This window comes from Orcinus orca, chromosome 1 (genome assembly GCF_937001465.1).
Source record: "Orcinus orca chromosome 1, mOrcOrc1.1, whole genome shotgun sequence".
NCBI lineage: Eukaryota > Metazoa > Chordata > Mammalia > Artiodactyla > Delphinidae > Orcinus > Orcinus orca.
In genome coordinates this window covers 138103184-138127162 of record NC_064559.1, presented here as the reverse complement: position 1 = coordinate 138127162, position 23979 = coordinate 138103184, and the positions used below count along the sequence as shown (strand labels likewise).

Below are 23979 nucleotides of genomic sequence, written 5' to 3'. Positions count from 1 at the left end.
TATGCACCCAACATAGGAGCACCTCAATACATAAGGCAAATACTAACAGCCATAAAAGGGGAAATCGACAGTAACACAATCATAGTAGGGGACTTTAACACCCCACTTTCACCAATGGACAGATCATCCAAAATGAAAATAAATAAGGAACCACAAGCTTTAAATGATATATTAAACAAGGTGGACTTAATTGATATTTATAGGACATTCCATCCCAAAACAACTGACTTATGTTTTTAAAGGGCCACCCTGGCTACTCTTTTGGGAATTGCAGGGGCAAAGACAGAGGCAGAGACTAGTTAGGAAGCTATTGCAACAATCTAGGAAAGAGATGATGGTGGCCAGGCCAAGGGAGCAAAGGGGTTGCAGGTGTGGTGTGTGAAGGCAGGGACGTGGTGGGAGGATGTTAGCAAACAATAAATAGCATTGGAACTGGGTGTGCTGCCCAACAAATGTTTAATGAATGCACCACCCAGAAACTTGGGAGTTATCTTTGACCCCTTTCTTCCCGTCAACACCTCCTCACTTGCATCTAAACCATACCAAGTCCTGTCAATTCAACACCTAAAACATATCTCAAACCCATTCAATTCACATAATCTCCACAGCTGCAACCTTAGCCTCCACATCCCTCACTTAGATTAGATCCTTAATCCCTAACCAGTATCCCTGCTTCCACTCAGCCTCCTTCAATGCATTCTGCACACAGAAACCCTCTGACTTGGCTCTTTCCTGCTTAAACTCTCCCATGGCTTTTCTTTGTCCTTATAGTGGTCCTGGCTCCACCTTCCTCTCTGAACTTGTCTCTCTATCCTTCACCTCCATCTACAGCTCATCAGCCTTACTTAGCACAAAACATACTGAATTTGTTCCTGCCTCAGGACCTTTGCTCTTGCTGTTCCCAATGCCTGGATAAGCCTTCCATGCACCTTCCTCCTTCTCATCATTCAGATCCAGACTCCAATCTAATCTCTGCAAGAGGCCTTCCTTGAAGGCATTTCTTTCACCTAGTACCCTATTTTATTGCCTTCATAGCACTTATAATTCTGAAGTTAAAGTACAGTCAATTCTCATTATTCATGGAAGTTCTATACAGTTGCTGCAAACGCTGAATTAGCAGATACTGAACCATTGCTCCTAGGGAAAATACAGGATTAGGTTCCTCCAAGCCTCTGGTCACAACATTTCATTAACCAACTAATACATAACCTTGTTTTATGTATGTTTCTCTTTAAAGACGACTTATTTAATATATATTGCTGATTCATTAACATTGAACTCACAGCCAACAGCACTATAATTCATGCCTGACTGATGCTTATCTAATACACATGTTTTCTTGTAAAACATATCACAGCCTTCTTGCACTTAGGAACACTAGACAGCACTTTAGCAGTGAGCTTGGGGACCATTTTAAATAGGCAAATCACCAATACAAAGCACAAAAATGTGAAAAATGTGGTACTATATAGACAGTGGAAAGACACTGTTTGCAGTATGAGAGCACATGGAAGATGGTAGAGCATCATCTTGTCTGACCTTACCTGGCAATATGCACATCAGGCAATTCACATTTTTTGTCACTTTAAGCATGCCCACTAATGAACGTGAAAGCGCCACAACTATCGATCTTGGGATTACAAATACATTTTAGCAAGTGAATTTGCAAATATAAAATTTATGAATGAGGATGGAGCATATTTATTTGTTTATGCATTTATATCACGTAGCTGTTTACATACATACCCATGCTGGCCCTCCCTTGTGTGTGCTCTCTCTCTCTCTTTCTTTCTCTCTCTCTTTTTTTCACACACACAAGCTTCAGGGGAACAGAAACTCTTGTTCACCCCTCTACCCCAATGCCTATCTTGATACAGAATAAGCACTCAATAAATATTTGTTGATTGATTGATTGAATAAATGAATGAATTGCTTTCCCTGTTCTTCCTGTTTAGACAGACCACCAGCACTACCACCCTCCTTAGTCCTATGTTCTATCTCTCACCCTGTTTTCTCCTAGATAGCACTTGTCACCATTTGTTCTTATGTATTTCTGAGTGTATTTATCTATTTAATGTCTGTCTCCCCCTCTAGATTGTATACCCTGGCACTAGCACCATGCTTTTCACATAGTAGCTGCATAGTAAATATTTCCTGACTAAATAATTAACTGGTAAGCAAATCCATGGACCTGAGAATGGGGCATGGTGGAGAGGTGTCAGCTGAAAGTATATGGGCTGAAAAATAGATGTGAGTATGTTTCTTTAAGGAGAAAAACAAAAAAGAAAAAGAAATCTTAGCACTTTGTAGTGAGACTTGAGGGTAGGTTTTGACTTAGCATCCCCTTATTTTACAGCCTCTCTCTCTACCCCCAGACTCCCCTCAGGCAACACCAGGACCCTCTGACTTCCTTGATGTGGGGTCTGACATTGTCAGCTGTCACTCAGGACTTGTGGCTGTTATGCTGCAGGGGACTAGGTTTCCCTTTCCTACCAAGGAACCAAGGGAGCAATAGAATAGCTAAAAACTGTCTCCTAATTAAGGCAACGTCTGGAGGTTTCTAGAGAAGAGGTATGATTTTTACATGTAGTTAACATTTACGGAGTAACAGCTTTGTGCCCGGCATACCCCTCATCCCTTCAGCTCTAGGAAGTAACATTGCTGTGGCCATTACAAGATGGAGGTGCTGTGACTCCCAAAAGTTAAATAATTTACCCAAATTATAAGTCACACTTTAATACAGGTTAGAGTATCTGTGGTGTATTAATGGTCTATTGCTGCTATAACAAATTACCACAAATTTATTATCATACAATTTTAGAAATCAGGAGTCTGAAATTACTTTCACTGGGGTAAAGTCAAGGTGTTGGCAGTGCTGGTTCCTTCTGGAGGCTCGGAAGGGATAATCTGTTTTTTTACCTTTTTCACCTAATGACTCCCTGTGTCCATTGACTCTTGGCCCCTTCCTCTGTCTTCAAAGCCAGCAGCATAGCATCTTCTAATCTTTCTCTGGCATAGACCTCTGCCTCCGTGTCACGTGTCCTTCCTTGGCATTGACCCTCTTGCCTTTCTCTTATAAGGACCCTTGTGATTACATTGGACCCACCTCAGGAGCCCAGTAATCTTCCCATCTCAAGATCCTGAACTTAATCACACCTGCAAGTCCCTTTTGGCATGTAAGGCAACATATTCACAGGTTTCAGAAATTAGGACATGGATATCTTTGGGCGGACATTATTCTGTTTACCACAAGTGATTAATAGCACAGTTTTTGGAATTAAACAGATGTGGTTTGAATCATAATTCTGCCACTTAATGACTGTGTGACCACAAACAACTTCACCTCTCTGGGCCTCTGCTTCCTCATCTGAAGAATGAGGTAGTGATACCTACCTCATGAGCTTGTTGCAGAAGTTAAATTAGGTAGTCCATGCACATTTCCTTACAGGGGGCTGTCTCAGAGAAGGTTTGCATTTTACTGTTGTTAGTATAAAAACAAAATACTATAAAGATAGAGAAATAGGGAATTCCCCTGAGGTCCAGTGGTTAGGACTCCGCACTTTCACGGCCAAGGGCCTGTGTTCATTCCCTGGTCAGGGTACTAAGATCCCACAAGCTGCACGGCGCGGCCAAAAAAAAAGATAGAGAAATAGATCAGTGAATGAGAATAAGGAGTCCAAAACTATATTCACACATATATGGTCGATTGATTTTCAACAAAAGTAAGTACAAAGGCAGTTCAGTGGAGAAGAGATAGTCTTTTCAACAAATGATGCTGGAACAGTTGGATATTTACATGCAAAAAAGTGAACCTCAATCCATATCGCACATTATATATGAATATTATCTCAAAATGGATCATAGACATAAATATAAAACCAAATATTATAAAACTTCTAGAAGAAAACATAGGAGAAAAATCTTTGTAACCTTGGATTAGCAAAGATTTCTGAGATACAACACCCCAAACTGTAACTCTTAAGAAATCTTTGCCTAATTCATTTTTTCTTTTATGAAATACTAGTCAGAAATATAAAGGAATGAGCTACTGCTACGTGCAGCAACATGAGTGAATCTCAAAATAATTGTGCTGAGCAAAAGAAGACAAACAAACAAAAAGTGTTGTGCAATTTTTAAGGAAATGTGCATGGACTACCTAATTTAACTTCTGCAACAAGCTCATGCGGTAGGTATCACTACCTCATTCCTCAGATGAGGAAGCAGATGCCCAGAGAGGTGAGTTTTATAACTATTCCATAAAAAACAAACTACTTATCTATAGCAATAGAAAGCAGAGCAGTGGTTACCTGGGAGTGAGGAGGGGTGCTGGGAGAAGGGGCAGGAGGAAACTTTTGGGGATTATAGATTTGTTCTTTATCTCCATTGTGATGATGGTTTCATGGGTAAATGCATATGTTTATCAAATTGTACACTTTAAATATATACAGTTTATTATTTATCAATTATATCTCAATAAAACTATTTTTTTTAAAGTAAACAACCAAAATGCTAAAAAAAAGATATGGATGAAATGCACGGGGCTTATTTACATACTCTGGTTCAATATGCAGGACAACTGATGTGTGACCTATGATTTATATTGCACCAGCCTCTTCCTTGCGCGCACAGCAAGATTCCGAGCTAGTTATTTGTGTGGAGCTTGAGTCTGTCTTTGGCTCCTGCTCTACCAAGTGAATAACTGTCATTCACTGCATCCTATACAGTGTATCTCTCTTACCTCCCTGACTATCTGTGAAGGAGGAGGAGGACCATCTCCTGTGCTCTGCAGTGTTCACGATTTTTTTTTTTTTTTTTTTTTTGCGGTACGCGGGCCTCTCACTGTTGTGGCCTCTCCCGCTGCAGAGCACAGGCTCCGGACGCGCAGGCTCAGCAGCCATGGTTCACGGGCCCAGCCGCTCCGCGGCACGTGGGATCTTCCCGGACCGGGGCATGAACCCGTGTCCCCTGCATCGGCAGGCGGACTCTCAACCACTGCGCCGCCAGGGAAGCCCTGTGTTCACACTTTTGAGAGAAAGTATGGCCTGCTAGTTACAGTGCAGGGACCTTGGTTTGGATCCTAACTCCCCTATTTCTAACTCCCAGCCCCCAACCTTGGATACCTTACTTGGACTCTGTGGGACTCAGTTTTCTCAGCTAAAAAATGGAGACAGGGCCTTCCTGGTGGCGCAGTGGTTGAGAGTCCACCTGCCGATGCAGGGGAAACGGGTTTGTGCCCCGGTCCGGGAAGATTCCACATGCCGCGGAGCGGCTGGGTCCGCGAGTCATGGCTGCTGAGCCTGCGCGTCCGGAGCCTGTGCTCCGCAACGGGGGAGGCCACAACAGTGAGACGCCCGCGTATCGCAAAAAAAAAAAAAAAAAAAAAAAAAGGAGACAATTACAGGAGCAGCATCTGAATGTTGTTATGAAGAGTAAATGAATTAATAATCCATGTAATGTGCTTAGAATAGCGTCTGGCAGTAGGTGCTTCACAGAAGCTACTATAATTAACATGCTGTTATTTACTCACACTGTTATTCACTCACTGCACTGACCTGGCCCCTATCCAGTAGGTCTTGCCCTCATGGCAGGCACTCCTGACCTCTGTAAGCTTCAGGAGGCCCTGCAGCCCTTCTCCTCTGCTCCAACATCCTTCTCACCCTCCTTGACCACTCTGCTGGAGGCACAACTGAGCCCAGAGCCCATCTCATCGCTAATCACCAGAGCCTCATTGTTACATACCTACAGTGCTATCTTCAGTTCAGGCCTCAAAGCCTAAATAACAACAATTCTTACACTGAGTCTAGCCAGAGACCCTTGGGGTGGCCAGTAGCGTCAGGCCTTGCTCTGTTTAGTTTGGCCATTGTTCAGGTAGGGCACGGAGGTACTAGACTCTAGGAGTTCTGTGTAGTCTATTGGCTACTAGTTGCCTGCAGTTATTACCGATTCCCGACCCCAGCCAGAAACAGGCTACTACTACTGCTAACTTCTAAATAAAGGAATGTTAGATCCTCTATTAAAGTTGCCTTGAAAAAGCCCAATTAGTGTAAAAGGATTATTTTTATGACAAATATCCAGCCAGTAGGATTTGAAGTATGTTTAGTGGGAGCAGGTGACATAGAACACCATCTTTGTCAGTGTCCTTCCAGTTTTGTGAAGGGTAGGAAGCTTTCTGGTCTTTGTGAGCACCTCTGTTTATGAAGGGCAGCCACCTCCTTTTTGGCTTCAGCTCAGTGTGGGTCTCACAGTTCCACCTAGTGGTTTTCCAAGACAAAACTCCAAGGGCTGTTATGCATCGGACACTCTACAAATTACGGCTGGCAGTGTGATTTTAAAGGATAACTTGCATGTGAATCGAGTCAACAGCTGTTTTGGGGCAGACGCCGAGGCTGTGGCTGCCCTGCAACGTCACCTCTGCCTCACCAGCAGCCAGGATCTGGGCCCTGAGGTCCCCCCCCCGAGGGCGTGCTGGGGGCCCTGCTGTGTGTGAAGCTCTGGAGACCCCCTTATCCCAGGCGCCAGCACACTGCTTCCTGTCATAAGCACCCCCGGGATCCTGCGTGCCCTCTGGCCCTGGACCATCCCAACCCTGACACCTGGACAGCTCCCGCAGGCACATCGATAGCGGCTTATCCCGCCAGCCACAGTTGCTGCACTCTAACCCCAAGATCCCCACCCCGAACCCCACAATAAATATGATCTGAAGCAAACAAACAACAACAACAAAAAAAACAGTTGCCTTTGAGCATCCTCTACATGCAGGTGTTAGGGTTAGTATTTTAAGGGGAGATAAAAATGGGCAATTTGTCCCTAATTTATGAACCGCTTGTATTCCAAATGTTTGTTTATTATGCCAACTGATTGCAATTTGGAATATATTTCCATACATAATCAGTGTTATGCATAGAGTCACTAATAATCGCCTGAATAATCATATCATAGAGCTTCCAGGGCGAGGGGTCAATGTTTCTGTGGGAAAATAAGCTCAAAATTCCTACTTGAGAGGCTGCATGCACTTTTCGCCTCGAGGACGCACCTGTTGAGCAGTGGGAGGGAGGATGTTGGGACATCCAGGTGTGGGGGGCCTGGAGAGGATGGGAGTGGGTTCTGGGGCCCCCGGAGCATAGAGTTGGGGGAGGGAGTTCTGGGGATAAATGCAGAACTGAACCTGGGGTGGTAGAAGCTGATGGTGATAAAAAGGATAAGAAAATGAGAGGTAGGGTTGAGAGAGAAGATTGACGCAAAACGATAACTTGTCTTCTTCCATCTGCTGTCCCAGGGCTTTCTGCTGCCCAGGACTGACCTGGGGTGGGGGGCAAAGAGACAGGAAGAACAGGAATGGAAGCCTGTTGAACCTCCCCTCCCTCCTCTTTTGAGGGCAATTCTGGGACTGGGGAACCAGAGGAGGGAAGAAGGATTCCCTACCTCACCTTCCTCCCCAGTTCCAGGTTTACTAATACAACCTAATTGGAAAGTCAGTAGCTTTAAAGTGTGAAGAACTAGGGCTTCCCTGGTGGCGTAGTGATTAAGAATCCGCCTGGCAACGCAGGCGACACGGGTTCGAGACCTGGTCCAGAATGATCCCACATGCCGCGGAGCCACTAAACTCAGGCACCACAACTACCGAAGCCCGCTCTCCCTAGAGGCCGTGCTCCTCAGCAAGAGAAGCCACCGCAATGAGAAGCCCGCGCACCGCAACGAAGAGTAGCCCCTGCTCACCACAACTAGAGAAAGCCCGTGCACAGCAACAAAGACCCAACGCAGGCAAAAATAAATAAATTTAAAAAAAAAAAAAAAGTGTGAAGAACTGAATAACAAGTTTGACTGAAAAAGGGCCCTAGGGAGCAGAGGTACCTATCTAGGGTCAAGGGAAGTTTCTTTAAAACGGGAGACCATTGAGCAAATCAGCATGCTGAGGGCAAACAGCGCAGAGGTAGGAAAGGTTGACGGGAGAGGAAGAGTTGATGGGCTGAGAAGGGTGGAGAGGGGCAGGCAGGTCTTCGAACTGGGGGGAAGGGCAGAAAGACGGGGCCTGTGCTGATGAGCTGGTGGGCAGGGCTGCGGGACATCACAGGATTCTTTGCTGTACAGACACAGAATTTTCTCTGTGAGAGGAAGCAGGGTCACCTGGTGAGAGAGAGCAACAGGTGAAGGGGTGAGGGAGGAGGTGTTTTAGGAGAGCAATACAGGTTTGATAGAGCCTAAGATGGTGATAATACCTTTGAACCAATAATTTCACTTTTACAACCTATCCTGGGAAAATAATTTGAAAAAGAACAGATACATGTATATGTATAACTGAAAAGAAAATATGAACTGCTATTTTCAACTGTCATGCAGGCCATTTCTGTACATTCTCATCATATATAACTGTCTTGGTTCTTACGCTTTTGTTATTCATTAGATCTTAAGTATTAGTTTTGAGAATTTGACCTTTGTCTTCTTTCAGATTTAAAATATAATGTTAAGCCACACACAAAATTTTTTTTTAAAACCTAAGAAAATAATTTGAAATGTGATAAAACTTTATAAACTATATATTTGTTTGTAGAGTTATTTATAATCACTAGAAACAAATGAGAAAAAATGTAATGCTTACCAACAACAGAACAGTTAAAAATTATGCTATAGAATTACATTAATTTAAAATGATGCATTAGAAAAATTATATAATGTCATAGTAAAATTCTAGTGACATAATAGTAAGTATGAAAGGCAGGATTTAGAATTTCATTTAAGATACTATATATGGAGTGGCTGGAAGGAAATAGAGCAAACGATTAATAGAGGTTCTCTCTTGAGAGATAGAATTATGGGGAATTGTTATTTTCATCTTTTTATCTTTTTGACATTAAAAAAATTTTTTATTTTATATTGGAGTATAATTGATTTACAATGCTGTGTTAGTTTCAGGTGTACAGCAAAGTGATTCAGTTATACATATATCTATTCTTTTTCAGATTTTTTTCCCATTGAGGTTATTATAGAATATTGAGTACAGTTCCCTGTGCTATACAGTAGGTCCTTGTTGGTTATCTATTTTAAGTATAGTAGTGTGTATATGTCAATTCCAAACTCCCAGTTTATCCCTCCCTGCTGTCACATTTCCCCTTTTGTAACGATACGTTTGTTTCCTAAGTCTGTGAGTCTGTTTCTGTTTTGTAAATAAGTTCATTTGTTGACATTTTTTATAATGGATAAACTTACTTTAAAAATATGAACAATGATTTTAAAGTCTTTTAAAATTTTAACCAAGGCAATTATTTAAAGCAAACAATTGCATGTTTCTTAGTGTTAATATTTTAAATGGTTATATTTAATGTCCAAATTCCACTTTGCCTTTCCCAGGTCATCCAGAAATTTATCCTTTAGTGTTAACTAGCAAGACCCAGGAGATATTTAACTGCAGAATAGATGAAGATGTCACAGATGAACAACCTTATAAACTTATCAGAAAAGAAGATATTTTTGCAGACTTTGAAAACAGAGCTGCAGTATCTGATTTCTACCCAGTCAAAAAAATTATTCAGGTAAGTACAGTATCCCTCTTTATTTTTCAGTCCTACCTCAAGAGGTTCCTGATACATAATCACAAAAGTTGGAGAGATTTCTGAGTTCAAATCTGGCATTTCCCATTACTTTGGGCAAATGCTAGCTTGCCCATCCCTCCTTGGGAATCCTTCTTGATGACCCTTTGTGAAAAGCGAACTCCTATCTGTGACATTTTGTCTTACTCCACACCCAGAAAAGCTCATCCTTGCCCAATTTTAGCTAGAAAGGGAACCTACCCTTATTTTCCCATACTGCTTTAATTGTTTAATTCATAATTTTAGTCCTGATTTGTCCGCAAACATGCTACAGAGCACAATACCAAATAAAAGGAATGCTTCCTTTTTTTCCTGTTAGAAATAAAATTGCATGGTAAGTTTCCCTGGATGCATTGTGTTTTAAGAGCGTTTGTAAGTTAATAAAATAACTTTGCAATTTGAGGTTATTAACCATAGGTTAGCACTATGGTTATCTTCTATGATTGATTGATTAAAGAAATATTAATTTTGTGTCAAATCTGAATAAACTGAATGACTACTGAACATTAACCTTCTGTTTTGATTATATTTTTGTAGGAATATCCTGGAGATGAGCTTCTCCTTGTTTACGACAAAGACTTCAAATATGGACTTAACTTTTATCTTATTGGAACTGAAGAGGGCAAGGAAAACTATTTAAATGTAAGCACACCCTAAGCAATCTGTCGATTGTCAGAAGGAAGCAGTACCTCTGGGGGAACTCCAGACATGGTCATGATTATTCTCGTTCAGCTCTGATTCCCTGGGGCCTAGAGTAGGTGGGCTAAGGGTGAGCTAACTCAGACAACTCAGGGTAGCAGATACTCTACTTATTTGCCCTTCATTTACCCAGTGGGACTGGAAACAACAAATCTGGAGTACCACTGCTCTCGGCCATTCCTTGGCCCATATTCCTGCTTCTTATCTTGCCATCACCATGACTTTGGGTAAGCTACTGAACCTCTCATCTGCAAAATGGTGGCACCAATAGGGCTGTTGTGAAGATTAAATGGGCTGATGCAGGTAAAGCCCTTTGTATAGTGCCTGGCACAAAGCTAAGTGCTCCATAAATTTTTGCTATGATTATTTAAAAGCAAAATTTTTAAAGGACAACCTGGTCAGTGGGCAATTGAGGGGAACAGGGTGTCAAAGATAAGCAGATTATAAAAGAATGGTAGTTTCCAAGGAAAGGAAGTCAGTTCACCTTTGGGATGTTGCGTTCAAAGTGGTCATGAAAGGCAACAGGTTTCTGACACTTGCCTTCCGGTCTGGCATCCTCATGGGGAGGTTTGGTCAAACTGAGGGAGACAGAGGGGTTTGTGTGGTTGTCCAATAAGCAAGAAAAATAAGGAAAGCCATAGAATTTTAAAATATCGAACACTTTTTACATTTGAAATAATTTCTCAGTTAGCCTTAACATTTTCAGTTTTATTTTTATGATTGCTTTATTCTGTGTTTTAATTTTTTTATTATGGTGAAATATTTCAAGTGTATAGAAAAGCACAGATGATGAAACAAATATCTATACAGTCACCACTCAGAATTAACAAATGTTAATATTTTATCATATTTACTTCAAATTCTTTTGAAAGGAAAGAAAATATAAGAGATAATGTTTCACTGCCTCTTATATCCTCCTTAATTCAATTTTTCTAACTTCTCTCTATAAGGAACTATTATTCTAACGTTGTTATATAGTCTTCTGTCCATGGTTTCATACTGTTACCATGCATGTATGCTCCACAAATAATACATTTTATTGTTTCTTTCATTTAAATTTTATATAAAATTGTATTATACAACTTGTTTTGCAACTTTTGTTTTTCACCAAATTGTAAAATTCTAGGATCTATTCATGTTGATATGTTTAAAATCATATACATGTAGATTGAGTTTGTTCATTGCAACTGTTTTATGAGATTTTTATCTTCTGACTATACCAAAATGTATCAACCCTTTTCCCTATTGATATTCATCTGGTTGCCCATTTTTTCACTATTATGAATAAAGTAGCAGTGAACATCTATATATCTATATATGTACCTGTATCTATATCTTCATCTGTCTGTATATCTTCTTGTGGACATCTTGGTTTAAAAAACATTTGCTCTTTATAATTTAACGGATATCATATTTATTCATACATATAATCCTCTCATCAGAAAAACATTTCATTAAATCAGAGAAAATTAGTTTTATATTTTATCAAGTTTTAGCATTCCATATTCTTAAGCGCATACAGTAAATGCTTTCTTCTTACCACACATCTTTTCCTTTTTTCCTCTCCCCTCTTGATTCTTTCGTCTTCTTTATATATATATATATCCTTGACCTCTTTCTTTTTTGTCATTCTTCCTTTTTTTTTTTACATAGTTTCCCTCTCATAGTTGAAAAGCATGAACCAACAAAGAAGAAAAATAATAAGAGCTTAACGAATTTATATAAAAGCAAAGTTTATAACCTAAATTTGGTAATATGTATATATATTTGCTGAACTTGTCTCTTTTTTATTAATTGAAGTGTAGTTGATTTACAATGTTGTGTTAGTTTCAGGTGTACAGCAATGTGATTCAGTTTTATATACATATGTGTATATATGTATATATATATTCTTTTTCAGATTCTTTTCCCTTATAGGTTATTACAAAATACTGAGTAGAGTTCCCTGTGCTATACAGTAGGTCCTTGTTGGTTATCTATCTTATATACAGTAGTGTGTATATGTTAATCCCACCTCCTAATTTATTCCTCCCCCCTTTCCCTTTGGCAGCCATAGGTTTTTTTCTGGTAATATATTTTATTTTATTTTTTAATATATTATTTTTAAAACTTTTATTATTATTTATTTTATTTATTTATTTTTGGCTGCGTTGGGTCTTTGTTGCTGTGCGCGGGCTTTCTCTAGTTGGGGTGAGTGGGGCCTACACTTCGTTGCGGTGCGCGAGCTTCTCATTGCGGTGGCTTCTCTTGTTGCGGAGCGTGGGCTCTAGGCGTGTGGGCTTCAGTTGTGGCTCATGGGCTCTAGAGTGCAGGCTCAGTAGTTGTGGCGCACGGGCTTAGTTGCTCCGCGACACGTGGGATCTCCCCAGCCCAGGCCTCGAACCTGTGTCCCCTGCGTTGGCAGGCGGATTCTTCACCACTGCGCCACCAGGGAAGCCCTGGTAATACATTTTAGAATCCTATTTATTTTATTGCAGCCTCCAGAAGTTCCAGAAGAGCAAGAAGAATATAAAGAGCATATTCCTGAGGACATATATATTTATAAGCCACCTATCTCTAAACCATGGGTTTCTCTGGGCAGTGAAAAAGAAATTGAGGAAGAATCGGTTAAAGAATCCACAAAAGAGGTAAGCAGCTTGAATATGATGTCTAGCCGTCACCTCCCTATAGCTGAGCAACACGTATTCCCGAGGGATCAGTGTGGTTTGCTGTGTTTGCTGCAGGGATATGGCTTTTTTTGATAGAAGAATGGTCACTGTCTTAGGGGGGTGTTATGGGCTGGACTGTGTCTCCCTCCAAAAGATAAGTTGAAGTCCTAAACCCCAGTACCTCAGAAAGGAAATGAGGGGAGTTTTATCCAATACGGCAGGCGTCATTATAAGAAGACGCCCCTGTGAAAACATAGAGACACAGGGAGGACGCCATGGAAGACGGAGGCAGAAATTGGAGTGATGTATCACAAGCCAAGCAACACCTAGGATTGCTGGCCATCACATCAGAAGCTGGGAGCAGGCAGGGAACAGATTCCGCCTCAGAAGGAACCAACCCTCCAACACCTTAGTTCAGACTTCCAGCCTCCACAACCAAGAGAGAATAAATTCCTGTTGTTTTAAGCTACCTAGTCTGTGGTATGTGGTTACAGCAGCCCTAGGAAACTAACCAAGTGGCATTCCCAGATCAGCCCCTGAGAGGAGCAATCGTATGCAAGTGATTTATTATGAAAGAGAATAGGAAAGCAGCAGGACTGAGACAGAAGCCCTGCAAGGGTACACTCTCAGGCAAAAGTCTGGCAGAGTGAAGGCTTCAGCCTGCACCTCTAGGGAACTCTGGAGTGTAAATTATACCTCAGAGTTGTCCCAAACAGAAGCAAAAGAGATGGGCTTCCATATGTCGCCCACCAGTCCATTGCTGGTCTGGATATGAACTTCCAGTCACTTCCCGTTCTTTGTACCTTCAGGCAAAGTGGTCCTGGTAGCTCTAGAGCATCCTCCACAGAAGAGAGGTAGGTGGCTGGTGGCTGTGGGAACAGAGAGCAAAAGGACCTGGAAAGGTGCACAGAAAGTACACAAAGGGGTCCAAGAGGATGTGGGCAGAGCACCAGTGTTATCGACCACACATCATTTTTCTCCAGAGACTTGATTGTTTCCTGTACTGCTTACATGTGTTGCAGATTACATATATGATTTCTCGAAAACGAAGTGAATTTGGTGCCCCAGTTAAGTTCAGTGACCAGAATGCTTCCAGCGTAAAAGATGCCTATATTGAATGTACAGCCTACCCAGATAAAAAGTTTACCCTTAAGCAACTTGAGAGAGATGTTGGCATGCAAGTAGTCCCCAAAATCAAGGACACAAGTACTCAGACAAGATGGTAAGTATGTGATGAATTTATATGTATTTTCAAAGGCAATTGTGGTAAAATCCAGCAACATCCATGATTACTTTGAGAGATCTGTATAATAGAAATGCATTGACAGTGATGCCAGATCTCCACAGAGTAATTCAGCTCAAGATCTAATTATAGGCAACAATGCCTTTTAACAATCTTACTAGGAAAATGAAATACAAGTATATAAGACTGTAAAGATTATGAAGTGGGAAAATGAGCAATGCTGTTAATAACTGTAGTACTTCTCTCAGAGAAGGGGACCTGGTCATCTCATCTGAAATATGACCATTGCCTTCTAACTTGTCTATTCTGCTGCCTAAGTGATCATTCTTATGTACCAAATCAGATTGTTTTACTTCACTACTGCCCAAATCTCTTCCATGTCTCTCCATCTCATCCAGAGCCGTTAGGATGACATATAAGGTCCTCCTTCCTTCATGACAAGGCACTGTCTGCCTGTCCAGCCCTGTTCCCAAGCAAGCCCTCTGTGCTCTAGCCTATGAGCTACTTCCAGCTCCCAGAATACCTGCTCTCCCATGTTTTCCTGCCTTTGCCCTTGCTATTCCTCTGCATAAAATGCCCTTCACTACCTTACCCACCCCTCTTCACCCTTTAAGTTCCAGTTCAGTACCCCCTCCTCTATGATTTCCTAGAAACTCCAGGTAGAGCTGATCACTCTCTCCTCTGGGTTCCCACTAGAGCTTAGAGGTATCTTTACTGTAGTACTGATGACCCATATTTTATTCATCTGCTCACCTGTCTGCCTTAGATCCTGAGCACTTTGAGACTACAAATGATTAATTAAATTTGTAATTTAATTAAAATTTATCCAGTGAATGAATTGATGTAAAATTGATTGCTGAGGGAATGTTTTGGGGACTTGAGCTCGGCTTTGAATGTTGTATAAATCTGAAGACGTATTTAGGTAATCTATGCATATTTTTTAGGATTAAAAAAAGTTATTTTGAAATAATTTTAGATCTATAAAAGATAAGCTACAAATGTTGAATATGATTTGGAGACATAAAGGGAAAACATCCCAGATTTTTTTAAATGACCTGAACATCTAGGGGGTGGGATGAACAGAGTCTGCATGGGACCACAAGGTGACCAGCCTGAGTAGCGTGGAGGGAGCAGCAGAGACAAGCAGATTCTCTGTGGCAGACAATAGGGAATTTTGGCAAGGTCTGAAGCAAGGGAGAGGCAAGATTAAAGCTATTAAAGTAAGATGAGCCAGGCAGTATGTATTGGAGTGCAGAGGGAAAAAAAAAAAACCGGGAGTTGAGGAGATTGGCCAAATGGGAATCTACTGTAACTAAACCAGGTAAAGTAAGATGGTGTCAGCAAACCAAGAAGAGACGGTGAAGAGGAGACATGTATAAATACAAAATGCTGTAACTCCCATCATTAAAGCCAACAAACAAAAAACTGTTTCAACCTTTCTGGCTATTAGCTACTTTCTCTGCTTTTTTTTTCTTTTTCTTTTTAACAACAAAACTCCTCACAGCAGTTTTTCACATTCTCTAGTTGCACCTTCTCTTCCATTCTGCCTTGAGCCCACTCTAGTCTTAACAAGGTTACCAAAGACCTGCAGTGGTCTGATCGCCTAATCCCATTTTCAGACACCCTCTTTCTCCGCTTCTCATCAGTATTTAACATGGTTGACTATTTCTCCTTCTTGGCTTATGGGCAATACTCAGTGTACCCCTCCTAACTCACTGGCAGCTGCTTCTCAGTCTCTTTTACTTGATCCTTCTCCTTCCGATTTCTAAATATTAAAGGACCCCAAAGCTAACTCCTTTTGATGTTTTCTCTAACTACGCTTAATCCCTGGGTGAATTTATTCATTCCTGTGGTGTTACCTATTATCTGTTTGCTGGTGGCTCCCAAATCTATACCTTCAAGCTCAGTCTCTCCCCTGAACTCTACACTCATATATTCATATGCTTCCTTAAGTATCTAATAGGTGTTTCAAAGTTAACACGCCCAACAACAAACTTTTGATTTTCTATTTTCGTACCTGAAACTCCCTGAATCTTCCTCATCTCAGTACATGGCACTGATCTTCTTGTAATTACTCAGACCCCAAACCTTGAATTTTCTTGGGTCTATCTTCAAAACATATTCACTGCTATCACCTTGGTTCAAGCCATGATCGTCTCTTGCCTAGATTACTGGAATGCACCCTAACTGGGCTTTCTCCATCCATCCTTTCCCTCCTACATTCTGTTCTTCATAGAAGAGCCAGACTAATCCTGTTAAAATGCAAGTCATATCATGTCACTGACAAAAACCCTCCTATGGCTTCCCATCCTGAAGGAACCTACAAGGCTTCATGTGATCTAAATTCCATCTGCCCCTCTACCCTCATTTCCCACAATTCCCCTGGTTCATCCATTCCAGCCCCACTGGCTTCCTTGTTCCTTGAATTCACCAAGCATTGTCTCTCTTCTCTCACCTTCGCCTCACCACCACTTAGAACTGAAGCTCCATGAGACTGGAACTTTGTCTATTTTGTTTACTTCTATATCCCCAACTCCTAGGACAGTTCCTGGCACATATTTATTAAATGGAGGGGGAAAAGGAACCAAGGAAGGGAAGGAGGAGGAGAATGATCAAGTTAAGGAAGAATGTGCAGCGTCACTGACTTGAGTTCAATGTTTAGAGAAGAGCCATGAAATATACAGTGAGAGAGGCTGTGACCAGGAGAATCTTGGGTCCTCAGTGTGGACCACAGTACAAAACATGATTTTCAGATCTCTGTGAACCAAAGGATCAGGAACCATTAAAATGTAATGTTAAAGTTAGAGCACATGTACCTAGATACCAGCGGTCAGGACAAGACATGGGTCAGAAACCGGGGAGGCAGATAGACAGACAGGCCAAACCAAAAGAGATGACGAGAAAGACAAGGATTGGTAGTCAAGTCTTGGCAGAGAATTAGGACATCAAAGATCATTAAACACCAAGAAGTGAGGGTAAGACAGGAAAGAGAGAGGTGATTCGTTAGTACAAAAGAAACTTAGATTTTGAGAAAAATTTCTTAGTCAAGACAACTAGAGATTTCTATTTTTCTACCAGGTTGCAGAAAAGTGAAAAGAATGAGTCAGCCAAGGTAGACTCACGAGGTAGACTCAGAAAGGGAGAGTGAACTTCTAACAACAGGGACCCTAACCACAGGACTCTAGATTTATTAGACTCTCAATGAATGTTGACTGATAATGATGAACAGTTGTTTCTATGTAGATGGAGGATTTAGCGGCAGGTCTTGACCCACAAAGTGGGGTGGTGGGGGGGAGTAAATCAAAGGGAATTCAAATGGTTCAAATCCAGGTGACTTGGGAGAATGCTCGTACCACTTACTAAGATCAGAAATTAGGTGGAAAAGATGGGATATATGATTGTGATGGAAGAAGTAAAAAAACAAAATCAAAGATGAGGTTCAAAGAGTAATGACAATGAAAGCAAATGTTTACAGTGTTCTTACCACATACCAGGCATTCTTCTAAGAATCAATACTTTGCACATATCAACTCAATTAATCCTCACAACTGCCCTCTGAGGTAGGCACCATTCCATTTTACAAATAAGGAAACTAAGGCAAAAAGAGGTTAAAAATGAAAGCTCAATGTTTAGAACATAATTTAAATTTAAAGCAATAATGAATAGATCTGCTGAGAAACAGCAAAACAAATCACATTTTAAAAAATAAGAGTGACTCAGTCATATTGCTACTTTGATGAAACCACCAGGCACCATATAATTTCTTACTTAATCCTACCTGGAGGGTACTAGTGTGGGATAGAAAATTAAAGGTGACGCTAAGATCTGAACCCAAGTCTCTGGTTCCAGCACCAGCATTCTTTCTTTCCATCACTCTGTCTTCTGCCGTGGATACTGATCTAGGCAGGGAAAAAAAGAATGAATTGTTCAATTAAATATAAACAAAACTCTCTTTACCGCTCTGTTTGATTACTCTCCATTAATATACTTGCCTCTCAGAGACATTTTCCTGACATTTGTTCAACAACACAGGTTAAATACAACCTAATTTTTTTTGAGCACTTAAAATGTCCTAGGCACTGTTTTAAAAGCTTTGCATCTATTAACACATTCAATCCTTACAATGACACTGTGAGCTAGGGACTTTCAGAATTTCTTTTAGGGATGAAAAGCCAGGCACAGAGAGGTTAAATAATTAGCTCAGGGTCACATAGGTAGTAAGTGATAGAACCAGGCTTCAAAGCCAGGCAGCCTGTCACCAGAGTGCACTCTCTTAAGGACTTGCCATATGATCTTTCTACAGCCCCACACCCTAAGATCAAGGAGCTCACTCAGTCTAGTGGGTGAGACTCACAAAGCCCAGAGGTACAATACAATGTGTTGTGTTCAAGGGTGGAGGTGAACACTGAGAGTGGACTGGATGCAATAAGTTTTCTCCCAGAGATGGTGCTGCCATTACTGCCAAAATGTAACTTGTTCCAGGTTTTGTATATTTAGAGCAGAGTTTCTCAACCTCAACACTACCGGCTGGATAATTCTCTGTTGTGGGAGAGCTGCCTTATGCACTCTAGCATCCCTGGGCTCTACCCTCTAGATGCCAGGAGCTCTTCCCAGTTGTGACAGCCAACATTGTTTCCAGACATTACCAAGTATTCCTGGATTGAGAAGATGGAACAGGATCGCACTGGTTGAGAAACACTGATTTAATGAAATGAAGAAAGAATGATACACAAATGTGACAAAATGTTAATAATTAATGAATCTGGGTAAAGAATGTATGGGAATTTCTTATACCCTTCTTACAACTTTTCTGTAAGTTTAAAATGATAGCTAAATATATATATATTTTTAATACTGCTCTTTCTTTGAAGATACAGCCTGAATAGTTTTTATTTATTTATTTTTTTTGCGGTACGCGGGCCTCTCACCGCTGTGGCCTCTCCCGTCGCGGAGCACAGGCTCCGGACGCGCAGGCTCAGCGGCCATGGCTCACGGGCCCAGCCGCTCCGCGGCATGTGGGATCTTCCCGGACCGGGGCACGAACCTGTGTCCCCTGCATCGGCAGGCGGACTTTCAACCACTGCACCACCAGGGAAGCCCTAAATATTTTTTTTTACAATAAAGAGCTTGTTGATTATGTCAAAGAGAAATTCACAAATAGTTAGAATGGCAGCCAACATCAATTGTCTAGGATAAAGAAAGAATTCAATATATAGAATTTAAGTATAAAATAATATCCTAATATTGTCACAGAGAAAAATCTTTGCCCTGTTATGACCTATATTTGCTTGTCTTTGATCTAACTTTTAGTGTTCGATTTCTTTCAATATATTAGGACATATCCCAAAAATGCTACTACGCAATATTATCCAAGAGAATTTTCGGAAGAAGAAAAAGACGCACTGGGACAATCAAAGACTTTGACTGAGTTTCTTAACAATGTGTCTATAAGGTAAAAATTGTATATTAAATTTAAAAAACATAAAATGTATATGTTTCCTTATAATAAGAGGTCTGAAAAAACAACTCTGTACCTGGTGTACAGATAGAAAGTATGAAGACAGTTATCAGATACGCATGAGCATGTGACACATTCTATAGATTCTCAGTCTTTCTTTCCCTTCTATTGCTAAGCAACATGCTAGACCTTCTAAGCTAGGGCCACACCAAACAGTGTCAGCCTGGAAGGTGTATATAGTTGAACATGTGAGGATGTTTTCCTAACGGAAAATTAACATTTATTTACCATGGTTTCCCTTATTTAAGTCTTTTTCTTCACTCCTCAGTCCCCTTCTTAGCTTCATTGATTTTTACAGGATGACAAAGGTGAGGATGTTGTGGATGTTGAGGATATCATTACCATGATGCTAGGAATTTACAAAAATACCTTTTAAATAAGAATCTGAGGTCAGTTCATATGTAATTTTTGGATATGTCACCTTATCTCTAATTCCTGTGTTGCTGCCACTCTTACTGGCCCTGAAAGAGAAGTGTCTTTAAAATGCCCCCTACACTCATATTCAGGCCCTAAGCAGACCCTGGGGACTTCTAAACCAGAGAAAGAGTTTGAAGGTCTCATCAAGTTGATATCAGAGTTCAGGTAAGTGGAGCCAATGGTGGACATGTCTACCAGTTGTACGATTGGTTACCATTTCTTCCCAAAATTAAAGATTTGGTAGACAAGTTCATATACAGCCCAAGTTAAGCTCTTCTATTTTTATTTTTAAGAAAACATTTTAAGACTAAATATCTTGAAAATTCCTTGTGACGACCTAGAGGGGTGGGATGGAGGAGGGTGGGAGAGAGGCCCAAGAGGGAGGGGGATATAGGTATACATATAGCTGATTCACTTTGTTGTACAGCAGAAACTAACACAACATTGTAAAGCAATTATAATCTAATAAAGATGTTAAAAAAAAAAGAAAAGGAAATTCCAACAACTCTCAAAAGTTACCTATGCCTAGAGAGAATCTGGTTCAAAAATTCACTAATTATTCAAAGAGAGCTTATTAACTATTTGCCACTCACTTACAGCATGTGTGCTATAGTTTTTCCTATGTAGACAATTAGAAAGAAACCAGAAAACCTGAGGTTTCTTTTCCTCATATCAAAATTAAGTAATTATTAAAATTTTTCCTAAGGACATTAAAAATGAGAAGTCTGTCTATGTACAATCAATTTCAAGGGAATAAATGGTCTATAGCCAATTCTCAATTATCTACATTGTGTATTATCTTTATTTATTTTTTTAATATTTATTTATTTGGCTTCATCGAGTCTCAGTTGCGGCAAGCCGGATCTTTGTTGCAGCACGCGGGCATGGGGGATCCTTAGTTGCAGCATGCATGTGGGATCTAGTTCCCTGACCAGGGATCCAACCCAGACCTCCTGCATTGGGAGCATGGACTCTTAGCCAATGGACCACCAGGGAAGTCCCTGTATTATCTTTAGACGTGGGCTTTTATTCTTCCCTTTCAATTGCCAAGCTTATAAGGAGAGGGATGGTGAACAGCTTCATAATTCCCTCCTTGAGATGTGGGAAGGAGGAGCCAGAACTATAAGAAGAAAGAGGAAAATTAGTACAGGAATTTTAACAGCATTGGCCAAGAATAAATAAGACACCACATTTACATCACAGCCATGCTTCCCACTCTAGAACTGTTTAAGGTTTACTTAATTTTTTAAGATTAGAATAAGCCTTGTTTTGTTCTGGAAGAGAGCTCTTTTAGAAATGAGTTCTTTCCTTCTCATAGAGTTTTGTCCAGAACAAACCTAAGGCAAGGATTATTTGCAAAAGAAGAAAATGATCTGAGAGGAGAGAGAGAAACTTCAAGAGGATTCTCAAAGCAACTAAGAAACGTTCATTTGGGGGTTAAAAACACAGTGATACCCATGGGCTTTCACTCAGACAACAAGCTTTGCCAGCCTCCAGTTCATCTCTCTCAGGAACCACGTGGGAGAGTGCACCAAAATCAAGAAACAGGAAACCAGAGAAAAGGTGCTGTCTTCACTTCTCCCTTGTGAAGACAGTTCAGGCTGAAACAGAAAGAAGTGATTTTGAAAATGCTAACAAATGCTTCTACTTGAAACTGGGCTTAAACCTTGAAGCTCCGGGTTGTTCATAGGGTTTTTCAGGGTTGTTCAAACTTTAATGTGCATATGAACCACCTGGGCATCTTGTTAAAATGCAGGTTCTGACTAAGTAGGTCTGGGGTGGAGCCTGCTGCTTTGCATTTCTAACAGCTCCAGGTCATGCTGATGCTGCCGGTCCAAGGAAATGCATCTAGTTTGAAAGATGAAGTACAAGAAGAATTCAGACCAAAGAGTATTCAATTACGCAGTGAATGGTAGTGTAATGATTAATGACACAGGTATTAAATGGTACCCTTATTTAATATGTTAGGAATATCTATTAGGATACTTACTGCTTATATTTAATTATCTAAATAAAGGGTTTTTTTTCTTATTTTAGGAAATTCACAATTGAAAACCACTTTCAACTTACTATATTTATTAAAAAACCAAGTTGCTTAGACTTTCAGTCATTAGGGTAAAACCTTGGGTGGCATTCTAATTATGGGAAGGCTCCTAGAGGCCTTGGGAGGGGGCTGAGCTTTCAAGCCTAAACATATAAAGGGACAATAAACATTATAGTAACTTATAAAACAGGAACTTGTCAAGCCAAGTTCCCTAGACTAAGAAGAACACCAAGATTGTTTTTTAAAAGAGCAACGTTAGTATTTTTAGCAGGATAATTCTTCATTTTAGGGACTGTCTTATGCATTGTGGGAGGTTTAGTAATAGAATTAAAAACATTAGCACCTCCCAGACACTGTGACAGCTAAAACCACCACCACCCCCCACCACCGCACACACACACACACACACACACACACACTTCTAAGTTCCAAATCTCCCCTTAAGAATCTCTTATTTGTTGTTTTAAATTGTATATAGTATAATTATTATATATATTAATATAATAATTATATATATTTAAATACAATAATTAGTATACATGATCATTTGGTACTGAATATGGCTAAGAAAATTGCCTTTTCTATCAGTTTGGAGTTTTCAAAAAGCAAATGAGATCAAGTTCAAAGTGGAAGTTTACTGAGAAGTTCACTGTGAAAAATAAAGGGAAGGGAAGCAAGATTGAACAGGGAGAGCTTCAGACAAACTCTCAGCCAACACAACAGGGAGCTGCAGAGGAAGACGACCTGTTGGAGGTGTCCTGCCAGGGACAGAACTGGCAGGCCCTTGTGCCCACAGCGGCCATGCTCAGTCTTTTTTTTAACATCTTTATTGGAGTATAATTGCTTTACAATGTTATGGTAATTTCTGCTCTATAACAAAGTGAATCAGCTATACGTATACATGTATCACCATATCCCCTCCCTCTTGCGTCTCACTCCCACCCTCCCTATCCCACCCCTCTAGGTGGACACAAAGCACGCAAAGCACCGAGCTGATCTCCCTGAGCTATGCAGCTGCTTCCCACTAGCTATCTATTTTACATTCGGTAGTGTATATATGTCAATACCACTCTCTCACTTCGTCCCAGCTTACCCTTCCCCCTCCCCATGTCCTGAAGTCCATTCTCTACATCTGAGTCTTTATTCCTGTCCTGCCATTAGGGTCTTCAGAACCTTTTTTATTTTTTTTTTAGATTCCATATATATGTGTTAGCATACAGTATTTGTTTTTCTCTTTCTGACCTACTTCACTCTGTATGACCAACTCTAGGTCCGTACACCTCACTACAAATAACTCAATTTTGTTTCTTTTTATGGCTGAGTAATACTCCATTGTATATATGTGCCACATCTTGTTTATCCATTCATCTGTTGATGGACACTTGGGTTGTTTCCAAGTCCTGGCTATTGTAAATAGTGCTGCAATGAACATTGTGGTACATGAATCTTTTTGAATTATGTCTTTCTCAGGGTATATGCCCAGTAGTAGGATTGCTGGGTCATATGGTAGTTCTATTTTTAGGTTTTGAAGGAACCTCCATACTGTTCTCCATAGGGGCTGTATCAATTTACATTCACACCAACAGTGCAAGAGGGTTCCCTTTTCTCCACACCCTCTCCAGCATTTATTATTTGTCGATTTTTTGATGATGACCATTCTGACTGGTGTGAGGTGACACCTCATTGTAGTTTTGATTTGCATTTCTCCAATGGTTAGTGATGTTGAGCATCCTTTCATGTGTTTGTTGGCAATCTGTATATCTTCTTTGGAGAAATGTTGATTTAGGTCTTCTGCCCATTTTTGGATTGGGTTGTTTGTTTTTTCG

The 23979-nt window shown here is 40.5% G+C and overlaps 1 protein-coding gene across 1 annotated transcript in view; it reads left to right on the top strand.

The window, feature by feature from the left end:
- Positions 1-7055: 7055 nt before the first annotated feature.
- DNAI3 (dynein axonemal intermediate chain 3) overlaps positions 7056-23979 on the top strand; it is a 61856-nt gene continuing 44932 nt past the window's right edge. Inside the window, exons 1-6 of the mRNA XM_049715979.1 lie at positions 7056-7071; positions 9346-9527; positions 10122-10226; positions 12761-12910; positions 13954-14153; positions 19510-19626. Coding sequence (XP_049571936.1) covers positions 7056-7071; positions 9346-9527; positions 10122-10226; positions 12761-12910; positions 13954-14153; positions 19510-19626 — 770 coding nt within the window. The remainder of the gene's footprint in view (positions 7072-9345; positions 9528-10121; positions 10227-12760; positions 12911-13953; positions 14154-19509; positions 19627-23979) is intronic.